This window comes from Geotrypetes seraphini, chromosome 8 (genome assembly GCF_902459505.1).
Source record: "Geotrypetes seraphini chromosome 8, aGeoSer1.1, whole genome shotgun sequence".
Classification (NCBI taxonomy): domain Eukaryota; kingdom Metazoa; phylum Chordata; class Amphibia; order Gymnophiona; family Dermophiidae; genus Geotrypetes; species Geotrypetes seraphini.
The window spans coordinates 6,637,137-6,652,383 of record NC_047091.1 but is presented as its reverse complement, the minus strand read 5'-3'; the positions used below and the strand labels follow the sequence as shown (position 1 = coordinate 6,652,383).

Genomic DNA, 15,247 nt, shown 5'->3' with positions numbered 1-15,247 from the left:
TGCTTTATCCCAGGACAAGCAGGCAGGTATTCTCACTAGTGGGTGACCTCCAAGCTAACCCCAATGGGATGGTGGGAGAGTTGGCAACTTAAGAGAACAAATTTTGTAACACTGTTTGGCCAAACTGTCCATCCCGTCTGGAGAAAGTATCCAGACAATAATGAGAGGTGAATGTATGAACCGAGGACCAAGTGGCAGCCTTACAAATCTCCTCAATCGGTGTCGATCTGAGGAAGGCTACAGAGGCTGCCATTGCTCTGACCTTATGGGCTGTGACCTTACAGGGAAGGGATAATCCAGCCTGGGCATAGCAGGAAGAGATACAAGCCGCCATCCAGTTGGAGATGGTGCGCTTCGATACCGGTCGTCCCAACTTGTTTGGATCAAAGGAGACGAAAAGTTGAGGAGCAGTTCTGTGTGGCTTTGTGCGATCCAAGTAGAAAGCTAGAGCACGTTTACAGTCCAGAGTGTGCAAAGCAGATTCCCCAGGATGAGAATGAGGCTTTGGAAAGAACACCGGAAGCACGATGGATTGGTTGATGTGAAATTCAGAGACCACTTTAGGTAAGAATTTTGGATGAGTACGGAGAACCACCTTGTCATGATGGAATACGGTGAACGGTGGATCCGCCACTAGGGCCTGAAGCTCACTGACCCGACGAGCTGACGTGAGGGCCACTAGAAAAACCACCTTCCAGGTGAGATACTTGAGTGGAGCCGTGTTGAGAGGTTCAAACGGAGGCTTCATAAGATGAGACAGGACAACATTGAGATCCCAAACCACAGGAGGAGGTTTGAGAGGAGGGTTGACATGAAAAAGCCCTTTCATAAATTTGGAAACCACAGGATGAGCAGACAAAGGTTTCCCTTGTAGAGGCTGATGGAAAGCCGCAATAGCACTCAGGTGGACTCGTATAGAGGTAGACTTGAGGCCAGACCGGGACAGGTGTAGAAGATAATCCAATACAGAAGATAGGGAAGCTCGCTGAGGTTCCGTGGCATTGGAAATACACCAGGAAGAGAATCTAGTCCATTTTTGGGAATAGCATTGTCGAGTAGCAGGCTTCCTGGAAGCCTCCAAGACCTCCCTCACTGCTTGAGAGAACTGGTGAGGAGTTATGTTGAAAGGAACCAAGCTGTCAGGTGGAGGGACTGCAGATTGGGATGAAGTAGTGAACCTTGATGTTGAGTGAGTAGTGAAGGAAACACTGGAAGAAGTACTGGCTCCCTGCTGCTGAGTTGAAGTAGAAGGGAGAACCAAGGTTGTCTGGGCCACCGAGGAGCAATCAGAATCATGGTGGCATGGTCTAATCTCAATTTGACTAGAGTCTTTTGAATGAGAGGAAAAGGAGGAAACGCATATAGGAAACGTTTGCTCCAATCCAGCAGAAAAGCATCTGCCTCTAGGCGATGAGGAGTGTAGATCCTGGAGCAAAATTGAGGCAGCTTGAAGTTGTGGGGGGCTGCAAAGAGGTCTATCTGAGGTGTCCCCCACTGAGCAAAGATCTGATGAAGGGGGTCGGAGTGGAGCGTCCATTCGTGAGGCTGAAGTAGACGACTCAATTTGTCTGCCAAGACGTTGTCCTTCCCCTGAATGTAGACTGCTCTGAGGAAGGTGTTGTGGCGAACCGCCCAATCCCAGACTCGAAGAGCTTCCTGACAAAGAGGGGCCGAGCCCGTGCCCCCTTGTTTGTTGACATAATACATGGCGACCTGATTGTCTGTGCGAATAAGGACCACCATGTCGTGAAGCAGATGTTGAAAAGCTTGGAGAGCATTGAAGATGGCCCTGAGCTCCAGAAGATTGATTTGATGGAGTCGTTCCGCACTGGTCCAGAACCCCTGAGTGCGAAGACCATCCAGATGGGCCCCCCATGCATAGTTCGATGAATCGGTCGTTAGAACTTTCTGATGGGGAGGAGAATGAAACAGCAAACCTCTGGATAGATTCGAAGAGGTCATCCACCAGAGAAGAGACTGCCGTAGAGCAGGAGTGACCACAATGTGACGAGATAACGGGTCGGACACCTGAGTCCACTGAGATGCCAGAGTCCATTGAGGGATCCTGAGATGTAGTCTGGCAAAAGGCGTCACATGAACTGTAGATGCCATGTGGCCTAAAAGGACCATCATGTGTCTCGCTGAGATGGATTGGCGAGAAGACACTGACTGGCAGAGTAGAAGGAGAGCATGTAAGCGTGGAGGAGGAAGGAATGCTCGAAGTTGAATGGTATCCAGGACAGCCCCTATGAAGGGGAGAGACTGGGTGGGCTGAAGATGAGACTTTGGAAAGTTGATCTCGAAGCCCAAGCTCTGCAGAAAACAAATGGTAGTCAAGGTCGCCGAAATGACCTTGGGAGCGGACGGGGCCTTGATGAGCCAGTCGTCGAGGTATGGGAACACCTGGAGACCCATGTTCCGGAGTGCAGCGGCCACCACTACCAGACACTTCGTGAAGACTCTGGGCGACGAAGATAGGCCGAAGGGAAGCACTCGATACTGCAGATGCAGATGTCCCACCCGGAATCTGAGGAACTTGCGGGAGGCCGGATGAATCGGGATGTGAGTGTAGGCCTCCTTGAGATCCAGAGAGCATAACCAATCGTTCTGCTCGATGAGGGGATAAAGAGAGGCAAGGGTCAGCATGCGGAACCGTTCCCTGACCAAAAACTTGTTGAGGACCCGAAGGTCCAAAATGGGACGCAGATCGCCCGTCTTCTTCGGGACCAGGAAGTACCGGGAGTAAAACCCCTGGTTTTGTTGATCCACCGGTACCGGCTCGACGGCCCGAAGCCGGAGCAAAGCCTGAGCTTCCTGGAGAAGAAGAGCGGTCTGTGTGGAGTTGGAAGGATACTCTCTTGGAGGATGGTCCGGGGGGACCCGTTGGAAATGAAGAGAGTATCCCTCTCTTACGATGGAGAGGACCCAGAGGTCCGTGGTGATCGCCTCCCATCGATGACAAAAATGATGGAGACGACCCCCTATGGGAAAAAATGGGGTAGGCAGAACGAGATCGGTTATGCTCCCTGGAGGAGAGTCAAAAAGGCTGAGTAGCCTTGGGAGCAGCCGGCATTTGAGGCTTTTGCTGAGTCTTCTGGGGCGGCTGTCGCTTTGCAGGCTGTCTCGCAGGAGGGGCCTGCCTTGGTTGATAACGCCTTTGGTAGATTATAGGCGGTCTAGAAGGACGAGACTGTTGTGGTTTAGGCTTAGGCCTCATGATAGACTGGAAAGATTTTTCGTGGTCTGACAGTTTTTTAGTAACAGTCTCGACAGACTCATCGAACAGATCCGCTCCCGCACAAGGCACATTTGCAAGTCTGTCTTGGAGATTCGGATCCATATCAATGGTGCGAAGCCAAGCCAGTCGACGCATGGCGACCGAGCAGGCCGCAGCACGAGCCGAGAGCTCGAAAGCATCATAGGAGGATTGCATCAATTGGAGGCGCAACTGGGACAGGGTCGCCACCACCTCCTCAAACTCAAACCGAGCCTCAGCATCGATGAAAGGTGTGAACTTGCGGAGTACCGGCAAGAAAAAATCCAAATAGGACGAGAAGAAAAAATTGTAATTGAGCACTCGAGTCGCCATCATTGAATTTTGATAGATACGTCTACCAAACTTATCCATCGTTCTCCCTTCCCTGCCAGGAGGCACGGAAGCGTAGACTTGGGAGGGGTGCGAACGTTTAAGGGAAGACTCGACTAGGAGGGACTGGTGAGAGAGTTGAGCTCCCTCAAACCCCTTGTGGTGCACGATGCGGTATCGAGCATCCAACTTGCTAGGTACCGCAGGTATGGAATACGGTGTCTCCAAACACCGCATGAGAGTCTGGTCAAGTAACTTATGTAGGGGAAGCCGAAGTGTCTCCGCCGGAGGATGAGGTAAATGCATGGTGTCCAGATACTCCTTAGAGTACTTCGACCCAGTATCTAAGGTCACATCCAAGTCATCCGCCATCTGTCTGAGAAAGGATGAAAAGGAAAGTTGGTCCGCCAAGGCCGGCCGGCGAGACGGACTAGAAGACGTGGAAGCCTCCGGTTCCAGGGAGAGCTGGGAGCGGCATGGAGAGTATGAGGTAGATGGTTCTTCATACTCCGGTCCCTCTGGCTGGGATAAATCTGAGGATGAGTATCCCATACGCTGCATTTTCTTCTGTGGAGACACCTCCGAATGACGCGAGGAGTGTCTAGAAGAATGTCGAGATCGATGCCCCTCCCGATGCCGGGATGGGGAACGTGATCTTCGATGCATCGATCGATCCCTTGAAGCCTCGAAGGAATGGATTGGACTCGATGCAGTGGAGCGCATGGGAGGCAACGATGCCGACTCACGCAGTGCCACCCAAGTCTGGTATGGAGTGCGAAAGAACTCCTCCTGCGATGCAGTATGCCCAGGACTCCGATTATCAGGGGCCGATGTAGTACCCTGGTGACGTGGAGGTGTAATGGGCTCTAAAGGCGGCATGTCAGAAAGGGAAGCCCGCCTAGTGGGTTCCGCCGCCCTCCGCCGCTCCCCCTCGAGCAGGGAAATCGAACGACGAGGAGGAGGGGGAGGGGGCGGACCGCTCTCCGGGACCGGGACCGTAGTATCGCCCTGAATATTAGCGATAAGCCTTGGTCCCATCGTCCGCATGAGCTCAACAAATTGAGCTTCGAGCAGGGATTTAAGCGATGCCGATATGGAGGGATCCGCACCGAAAGGGGGTCCTCCTGCACGGTCATCGCGTTCCTTCGTGGTCGAGTGCTTCTGCTTGGTAGCTTTGGGCACTTTTATGACCACGGGAGGAACAGTGGAAGGCGGTACCTGAACCGAGGAGACGGAAGCAGGAACCGATGCTGAACTCGATGCAGAAGCCGGTGTGAACGATGCTGGCTTCACGATGCTCGATGCATGAGTCGCAGATGCAGGCTTCGAACAGACCGGTGAAACATCCGTCGAAGTCGAAGCAGATGGCTCCTTAGAAGACTCCATCTTAAACATGGACTCCCAAAGTAAGCAGCGCCGTTTAAAAGAGCGCGCTGTGAGCGTGGAACAAGGCCGGCACGATTTCGGAACGTGTTCTGGACCAAGACACTGAAGACAGCGCCGGTGTGGGTCCGTCAACGAAATCGCACGCTGGCACTTGCTGCACTTTTTAAAACCGGTGATAGGCCGGGACATAGGCCGGAAAAGTGACGTTGCTAGGTCGAAGGAGCTAGGTCGCAGCCACGAGGCCGGCCCGGCCGAACCGCCGGACGAAATAATTGTAACTTTTTTTTTTTTTTTTTTTAAATAGAAATAAAAGTCAAAGAAAGTAAGAAAACAATAAAACGCGGGGAAAGAAGGCAAAATACTGAAATTTCAGTCAGCGCAGAATTGAAGAGAACTTCTCAGCTCCGCGGAAAGAAAAGAACTGAGGAGACGCGCCCGGTACATCGGGCGGGAAGGCACTGGCGCATGCGCGGTGCGGGCATCTCGAAACTTCTGAGTTTCTTCAAGCAAGACATGCTTGCAAGATGTCCGTATCGGGGCTCTGTCGGATGACATCACCCACTAGTGAGAATACCTGCCTGCTTGTCCTGGGATAACATTGAGTATTTATTTGGATTTATTAACTGACTTTATGAGGAGATTCACCCAAGGCAGAAACAGCTTGACAAAACAGTATATACGTAGTAACATAGTAAATGATGGCAAATAAAGACCCCAATGATCCATCCAGTCTGCCCAACCATACATGCTCCATAAATTAATTATTTAGTTTAAATGGTTCTTTTTCTTAGATATTTCTGGGCCAGAAAAACAGAACTCTGCCCGGTGTGCTTAGGTTCCATCTACTGGAGTCTCCATCAAAGCTTACTCCAGCCCATCTTAACCATCCCAGCCATCGAAACCCTCCCCATCCCGTCCTCAACTGAATGTTCATATACAGGACATAGGCTGTACAAGTCTGCCCAGTACTGGCCTTAGTTCCTTCAATGTATACCCATTATTATCTGATTAGCGATCCTCTGTGTTCATCTCATGCTTGTTTGAACTCTGTCACCGTTTTCTTCTCCACCACCTCCCTCGGGAGTGCATTCCACGCATCAACCACCCTCTCCATAAAGAAGAATTTCCTAACATTACTCTTGAATCTACAGTAAAATGAACAAAAATAAGAATGAATACAAATCAGTGACTGGTAAAATCACTGGTTTGGGGCTCTCTGCTAATTTTCAGCAGCACTTAACCAGTTGTCACTGCTGAAAATTAGTGGTTAGCACCTATCTGAAAACCAGCTCCTGTTGGGCCATTCTGGGACAGAGTCAGCAGCTGGCTAGTTACGAGCCAATATTCAGCACTTAACTAGCCAGGGTAATCACAGTAATGGGACCACATAAATCATAGTTCTGAATATCAGCTTAACCAGCTATGAATTAGCTGGCTCTGTATAAACCGGATATTCAATGCTGAAGCCCAGCCTTGAATATCCGGGAATAATGCCAGTGGTGGTCAGCAAAACTCACTCCTGCTGAATATTGACCCCAGGATGCCTAGGTTATATTAACTCATGACATCATGACTCATTGGAAATTTTTTTATTGGCTGACCTAGCATTTACTAGGCTCACGTTTCCAAGTGTTAGTTTAAGGATAACTAGATGGTAGTAGACAGGTGGTTGTGTAGGTAGATAGATATTTTTCCTCTTGGGTTTGTTTAATCTAACTACTGGGATGTATGAGGACTTTTGGTTTATTTGGCTGTAGCACATTCTTGTTGTTTAAATAAAAAATTGCACAGTATGCAGTGTAACAAAAAGTCAGTTTGCCTTTGGCAGCAATTAAGAGTGGAGTATTAATTATACAAACAATACTTGCAGCAAGATTAGAGTCCCTTTGAAGTTCCCGCTTCTTGGATTCTCCAGGGGATGTGTGGTCAGTCAGGCCTAGATTCTTTAAAAATACCCCATAGGAGAGGCCTTAGGCATTTGGGCCAATCCGGGGAGGGGCCTGAGGCTCTAATTGGCCCAGGTTGTATAAGGCCCCTCCTATGGATGCATCAGGGAGGGGAAGGCCCATTTTGGAAGAGGTGGGCCAGCTGGTCAGAGGGAATAGTCAGAGCTCCAGATCCTTCCATTTCAAAAAACACCCCTCGTCAGAATAATTAACAATTCAACAGTAGAACATTTGAAAACTGTTCAAACCCCAAAATAAAACATGAACCTCCCAGCCCCGAGTCAGTAATCAATAGTAAATGGTTCTGTGCACTATAAAACAGTATGGTGATTTTAGAACATTTGGGTTTTATCTTGCTAATTTTCTTGTAAACAGGAATGGTAGTCTTGACCAACAGGTTAAATTCACATCATCTGCAAGAGTTATAGAGCCCACTGTTTTGTTTTCATGCTCTACCTCCCACACAGGAATCATGTGAGGCGTGTGCCTGTGGGCTACAGACCTCAGTCCTAAGAGACTGAATCTTCTCACAGCCAGAGATGCCCTGAAATGACCGGGATCCTCTGCAGCACCAAAAGCCTCCGACCAGATAATAACCCCCCCCCCCCAATATAATAAAGGTTAAATTTGAGCAGAACAGACAGGTTCCCTACTCCTCACTTGTAGAGTGTAAAACTGATGGGGTGGAGCTCATCCTAAGAGTGATGGGAGGTGGAGCATGAAATCAAAACAGTGGGCTTTCTGCAGCCCTTGCGACTGATGAGGGTTTAACCTGCTGGTCAGACAACCACTCCTATAGCATAAGAAAAACACTATAGACTGGAGAAAAATGTTCCCAGTTCAAAAAAGCTGCATCTCAACTTCAAGCACTTATCTGTGTGTTCACTGGGGTGTGATGTTTTCCAAAATGCAAAACAATGAACCTTGTTGAGGATTTGCAGTGAGGATATGCAAGGGAGAATATACCTTTTTCTTTCTGTTGGATTACAAAGGTCCTTTGATAGAGAGATTGAGAGTATTTTGGAAAACACCACACCCCAGTGAACACACACATAAGTGCATGGAGTTGAGATACATACATTCCTTGTTGTTTTTAAACATTTGTTTTGATTTATTCTCTGTTACATGTGGTAGCTTGATGTTATTAGTTGTTAGCCTAAGTTTTTGAACTGGGAACATTTTTCTCCATTAGGGAGGATTTTTCCCCCCTTCCTAACTTGATTGGGGGCTGATGAGAAAAACTGTGGGCTCTTAGAAAGACATTTGAAATTGTAGTTTTCAGTCCTGGAGCTTTGAGACCCAATTTTTTGTATTTAAATATAATTCTCTATCTTGTTCCACCTGGTTCAGAGAATATTGCAGACCATTATTAAGTGTGATATAAAATTCAGCAGTACCTAGTTTAAATACAACAGAGTGAACCAACATCTCAGTTAATAGTATCAATTCTCATCAGTAAACATCATCATCAGCATTTTTATCCACAAATTATTTTTCAATGTCACAACTATAAGCCAGCTGGAACAGATAAATTTTTAATTGTTTTCTAAATTGCTGTGTTTTTGAAATAGATCTCAGCATTAATGGTAATGTGTTCCATAAAGATGGTGCAACAACTGAAAATTCTCTTGCTCTGTTATCACACAATTTAGCACACTTTAAATTAGGAACATCCATCAAACATTGGTTTAGTGACCTTAAAAATCAAGGTTACTATAAGTCTTAATATAGATGCCAATGTGTTAGGGACTTCATTACTGAGTGCCTTTTGAATCAGTACCAATATTTTAAACTTATTTTAGGGTTCAATTGGTAACCAATATACTGATTGCAACAAGGATGTCACTGAATCAAACCATTTTCCATCCAGCAACACCTTTGCAGCCAGCATTCTGTGCTACCTGCAATAGTCTAATTATGGTTTTTAAAAATCCAATATATAGCCCATTGCAGAAATCAATTGTGAAACAACCAATGGTTGAAAAATGCATGAAAATTAATGAAATTCAACATTAGCAACAATTTATAATATACCTATTTAACGCTAACTGCAACCTAATCTTTCATGGTTAGTTGTGAATCTGTAATCACATCTAGACTTATGAGTGATTCTAATGTTATAATAACTGAAGTAGGAAGTTGAAGATGACAATAGATTGTCCTTGATGCTGCACAGGTTCTGCCCCTGAAATCTGCAGCTATTGGCAGCCAGTATAGATTCAGCATCCTGGTGCAAAGCCTCAGGCACCTACACTTACTCAATGCCTTTATGTCTTTCCTCTCTCCAAAACAGAAAGGTTTTGAGTATATAGTTGTTCAAGGCTCCACACGTAATCTTTAGTACAGCAGGGCAAATACTGGTGGGAGGGGAGGAAAGGAATAGAAAATTTTGGGCACCTGGTGTGGGAGAGGGGGTTAAAGGAGAGGGCAAATGCTGGACCTCTGATGAGGGATGGTAAGAAAAAGGGCAAATGCTGAACATCTTAGGATGGGGCTAAGAAAAGGAAGGGCAGATGCTGGACACCTGTGTGTGTGTGTAAGGGAGGGGGGGGGGGGGCGTGAGAAGCAGTAGGAATGGGGAGAAACTGGACACCTTGAAGGTGGGAAGACCTTAAGCTACTCCCTGGAGGCACATGGTTGAAGATTTGCCTACGGCATCAGAAACCTTTGGGACAGCCATAAACATTTCATCTTCTCAGCCATGCTTATTTTTCCCTGCTACATTCTTTCCTTTGGCACATGTTTTACCTTCTGCTCATCCTTTCCTCCAACTCTCCACTCTTGATTTGTTTCCTACTAAATATTCCCTTTTTCGCCTTTTGTTCCCCATTTACTGTTCCCATTTCCTTACTCCCTTTATTTCTCCCTCTCCTTTCTTATCGTTCCTCACTCCTTTTTATTTCCTTTCTTTTCCCCTCTTCCAGTTTGTGTTGGTGAATTGGCCTATATGGTAACTGGATGGACTGTAGTTGAAGAAGTGAAAATATATGAATGTTTACCATATTTTCACATCACTGACAAGACAAGGCTGATTGTATGCACCTGCACATATATTCTGGTGAGGATCCATCATCTCTAGTGCTTACTGACATGTCATCTTTTCTCTCCAGGTATTTCCTCCTTTCAGGCCTATAGTATGGAGCAGCTACACTGACTGGTGGAACTGATTCAGTGAGTATCAACATTTCCTGGGTAAGTTGGAATAGTATTTGTCAAAGGTACATGAATGACACCACAAAATTTGTAAATCTGCAGACTGTATAATATATTTATTCATTTACAATACATTGAATAGTAATCAAGAACTCTTGAAGGATACTGTTGAATCAGAACATTTAGGGAGTCCCAATAGAGAGGTTTCAAAAATGGTGAAAGAAAGCCAAGAGTGCTTAAGACAGAAGCAGAGTAAAGATATCAAGTTATTCCTGTCATCTTCTCAAATACAAGGAAAAACACAATTTAAAGTGTCTGTATACAAATGCTAGAAGTCTAAAGAATAAAGGAGAGTTAGAGTATATAGCACTGAATGATGAGGCAGATATAATAGGCATCTCAGAGACCTGGTGGAAGGAGGACAATCAATGGGACACTGTTACCTGAGTACAAATTATACTTCAATGATAGATCAAATTGGAGGGGGTTGCGCTATATGTTAAAGAGGGAATTGAATCAAACAAAATAAACATTCTGCACGACACAGATAGCAGTATGTGTGAAGGGAAGGAATATACGGGTTTGGTTATACTACCGTCCCCTGGAACAGAATGAGCAGACAGATGAAGAAATGTTTTCAGAGATTAGGAAAGCTGGCAAAATGGGAAACAGCATAATAATGGGTGATTTCAACTACCACAATGTTTATAGGAGAATGAGTAACTTCTCAATACCAGTAATTCTTAATCTTTTACTCAAGCCTCAAAATATAGGAATCTACTGCCCAAATCCTAAACTGCTAAATGGTCATCAGCAATCCAAAATTGGGAGAAAAAAGGCCTCAGATGGGCTTCATAGGCCAACCCCCCCCCCCAACTCCTGCTGATATTAATTACACATTCTTATATTTTAGAGTATATTCTTCAGTCTTCAAAATTTGATAACCATAGCAAAATGCAGGCCATGTTTCCACAAAAAAATCAGCATAGCATCAAAAGTAACTGCATCAAAAAGAACTTTGCTTGCTCCAGTTCTCAGTCATGCTCCCTTGGACACTCATCAGCTGTTTCTATTCCCCAAAACGCATAGTCAGGTCTCTGCATCTTTGCACACGCACATGAATTTGATTTAAACACGCATAAAAAAGAAAAAAAGATAACTGGGTTTTTTGACCAGCGATGATGTTCAAGCCCCTTTAAAGTGTTTATAGCAGTGAGCATTTCAAACACTTGGGCGTTTGATGTCTTTTCCCGATTTTGCTATGATACAGAATCAATAGCATAAGCAATTTAGAACACATAGCATCATTAATTTTTCTTGCCAAAATAATCCATCTGCCTTTGCAATTACAAAAGTACACACATTATTTCAATCCCCATCCTAACCCTTGCTCCTTAGCATGCCTCCTTTAGATGTGGGTGAAAGTACACTTCTTCCTCCGTATTCGCTGTGATAGGGGATTAACAGAATCGCAAATACAGAAAAACTGCAAATAACTTTTTCATTTGTTATTTGCTGTTTTCTATTAAAAACCATCGTGAATATGGTGAAACCACGAATAACATGGTGGGAGATCTGGCCTGTTCCTGAAGGAGAGGCAAAACACGGTGAAAGAAGTGCTGGGAATCAGCGATTTCTCTACGCAAGCTGAAGTAATTGGGGGGGAGGAGTCAGCAAGCTAAAAACTGTGAATAATCAAAACCGCGATTGCTGAAACCGCGAATACAGAGGAAGAAGTGTTTTATAGAACAACCTGCATACTGTTACCCGCTCCCAGGGTAGACAGTTTACAAATTGCTTATTGCTGAAGGAAACTGCTTTGGAAATTACACTCATTATGCAGAAGAGCAAATGCACCAGCTACTTATTGTATTGGCATGTTTTATTAAGTATATTCATATATAATATAGTACATATGTAATGGTCTGTCATTTAATTTGTATCTGATTTTCCTTCTACCAAGCATCTAGTTTATCTTTTACACTTCTCCCTCTGTATTCGTGTTTTAAGCATTCGCGGTTTCGATTATTCAGTTTTTAGCATGCTGGCTCCTCCCTCCAAATTATATCAGCTTGCATAGAGAAAATCGCGGATTCCCAGCACTTTCTTCACCCTGTTTTGCCTCTCCTTCAGGAACAGGCCAGGTCTCCCACCTTGTTATTCGCGGTTTCACTATATTCACGATGGTTTTTAATAGAAAACAGCGAATAACGTACAAAAAGATTATTTGTGGTTTTTCAGTATTTGCGGTTCTGTTAATCCCCTTTCACAGCGAATACAGAGGGAGAAGTGTATTGTTTTTACTTTAGCTACTTTGCTAAACATGTTTGAAGCGTGGTATATCAAATCAATGAAAAGGCACCTAGCAATGTGTCTCTCCTGTTTCCCTTCTGTTCTGAAGCATCCGGTGCATTTAAACACTGCTTTGATAATTCAAGATTTCAGTCAAGCTATTCATCGTTTGCCAAAAATTATTACAGGATATATTTGGAGAGAATGTACATATAGAGTTTTACATAGGGCATTTTTTTTCACAAGTACAAGCATTTCATGCAGGATTAGTTAATTCTTCTATTTGCATCAAATGTGAGAAGGATTCCAATACTTTGTCTCATGCATTTTGGAAATGTCATCTGATCAAATCTTTCTGGTCTGCCATCCTATTATTTTTGGGGTCATTATGGAATTGTCAATTGGTTGAATCTCCAAAAGGGGTATTATTCGGTAAAGCAGCAGCTTGTGGGGGTTTTGGACATGAAAGATGTATTCTTTTTCAAAAAGCATGTATGATTGGTCATAAACGCATATTACAATATTGGTTACAAAAAGATCCTCCAAATTATTGGCATCGGAGGAATCAATTCCATCGTTTAATTTTATTTGAGGTTCGTAAATTTCCTAAAAGAACACGATTATTTTTAAAAATCTGGGATCCTTATATACAAAAATTATCCTCGAAAGCTAGAAGTATGATTCTTAATACTTTATATTCGATTTAAATAAATGTGTGTATTTTGGTTTTTTTAAAATTTATTTATTTAAATATTTTTGTTTATTTGGTGTTTTGTGTCGCCTTTCATTCTGGGGTAGGGAAGGAAATTGGAAAGATTTTAATATATATGTATGGAGTGGTGAGGGGGGATATAGGGGAAAAGTGGTTTAGATATATTAAAATATATTTTGGAGGAACGATAAAATGTTTATGCAAATGTTTTCTTGTGAATTTGATTGTAAAGAATGTCGTTTTGTATCATATTGTTGTATATTTCTTCAATAAAATGTTATAACATAAACCCTGCTGATTCCAAAACCTACTTTCCTGGCCATTTTACCTTTCGTCTCTCTTCCTCCCCAGGCAGATCCGGCAGAGAATGGGCTGCGTGCACTGCAAAGAGAAGCGAGCCAACAAGGCCCAGGCCGAGGGCGGCGAGAGCGCCACCAGCCCGCCTCCCAATGTGCGCTACGGGCCCGAGCCGACGCAGAGCGGCAGCTTCACGCGCATCCCCGACTTCAACAACTTCCCCACGGCGCCCGCCTCCGCCGCCATGCCCTTCGGGGGCGCCATTCCCTACGCCAGCAACACGCTGCAAGGGCGAAGCGGCCTCTCAGGTCAGTGGCCATCCCCTCACGCAGCAAGAAGAGAGAACGAGGAGGAGGCGTCTGGCCTCCCTTCCCGCGCGTTTCTTGTAGCGCATGCGTCTCTCCCGGGCTCGTGCAGAAATGTCAGTTGGAACGTGTAACCGCCGCGCTCGAGGCTGCTGCGAGGGGGCGGGGGAGGGTTCTCGCGCTCTGCTCCCCGCACGCTGCTGGACGCACCTGCTGTGCCTCGAACGCGGGAGAAAACGGCGGGGGGCCCCCGTCCCCGACGTCGGAGCCCGGAGTCGCCGCGGTGGCGGGTGGACCCGGAAATGGACATGGCCTCAGCTTCCTCGCGCAGCGCTACCGACCTCAGTGTGTGCAGCAGCTGTACCGGCCACCCTCCCGCGAGGACGTGCTCGTCTTGCTCCAACGAGTGCAGAGACGTCCCTTCGGGTGAGTAGCGGGGCGGCCAACTGTATCCCGATTCTTTTACACGGTTGATCCCGAGCTGGGTTTATCCCGTGGCCTGCTGGGACTTGTAGTCTAGCTTTTCTTAAGGAATGCAATGGGGCCATCAAGACATACAAGTCCCAGCAGGCACTGGGGTAAATACAGCACTGGAGTAACCCTGTCCTGCGAATCTGGAACCAGATACATTTATAGCCTAAGTGGTTTTTACATTCAGGCATTTTTTCCTGTCTGTCCTGGCAGGCTCACAATCTAATGTACCTGGGGCAATTTGGGGGGGGGGGAGGATTAAGTGACTTGCCCAGGGTCACAAGGAGTAGCATGGGATTTGAACCCACAGCCTCAGCACTCGACCCACTCTCTCAACACATTACAGTCACTCCTTCGCTTCCACAGTCACTTCAGTGGTGGATGAATTCCAGTCTATCCTGAGGATTTTTGTTCCAAACACCTCATCAGAAAGTGCTGACCATAGTCTCGTCCACTTACGCTTGGGGAGCTCATCTGGACGGTCTTCGCATGCAAGGCCATTGGTCTGCCCAGGACTACTTGTGTCATATAAACACTGGCCTTCTTATCCGCACAGATAATCAGGTCGTGATGTATTACATAAACAAATGTCTTTGGCCCAGATTAACTAAAGATAGCAATTCAATCGCTCTTAGCCGATTTTAAAACAGCGATTGATTATTTGCACGGAGGCGCAAATCATTTCCATGGAAACTAATAGAAGCAGCCTCCTTTCACTGCTGTCAGGGCTTCTGCCGGGTTTTTTTCTTTCTTTTCAATCGGGCAGATATTTTGCGTGTATTACACAAGCAAAATCTAATCTAATCTAAACCTTAAGTTTATATACCGCATCATCTCCATGAGAATGGAGCTCGACACGGTTTACAAGAACTTAAAATAGTGGGTAGAGAAGAAGAAAAAGGATTACATGAACTTATGTGTAGAAGGGGGGAGAGAAAGGGGGGAAGGATAGAGCTACAATTTGCTGAAAAGCCAGGTTTTCAGTTGTTTGCGGAATAACTGAAGGGAGCTCAGGTTCCGCAGCGGGGTGGTGAGGTCGTTCCAAAGACCTGTGATTTTGAAGAGAAGGGATTTTCCCAGTTTGCCTGAATAGTGGATG

The 15,247-nt window shown here is 45.6% G+C and overlaps 1 protein-coding gene across 10 annotated transcripts in view; it reads left to right on the top strand.

Annotated features, from left to right (window-relative positions):
• The window catches only part of FGR (FGR proto-oncogene, Src family tyrosine kinase), a 146,565-nt gene that overhangs the window by 74,857 nt on the left and 56,461 nt on the right, over positions 1-15,247 (top strand). For 5 of the 10 annotated variants that reach the window (XM_033954718.1, XM_033954723.1, XM_033954714.1 and 2 more), the window contains 2 exons: positions 10,029-10,110; positions 13,427-13,680. In XM_033954718.1, coding sequence (XP_033810609.1) covers positions 13,443-13,680 — 238 coding nt within the window. In that variant the 5' untranslated portion in view covers positions 10,029-10,110; positions 13,427-13,442. Of the gene's footprint in view, positions 1-10,028; positions 10,111-13,426; positions 13,681-13,979; positions 14,104-15,247 lie in introns of those variants that run through there. The other 5 variants (XM_033954722.1, XM_033954720.1, XM_033954721.1 and 2 more) reach the window with 3 other exon arrangements.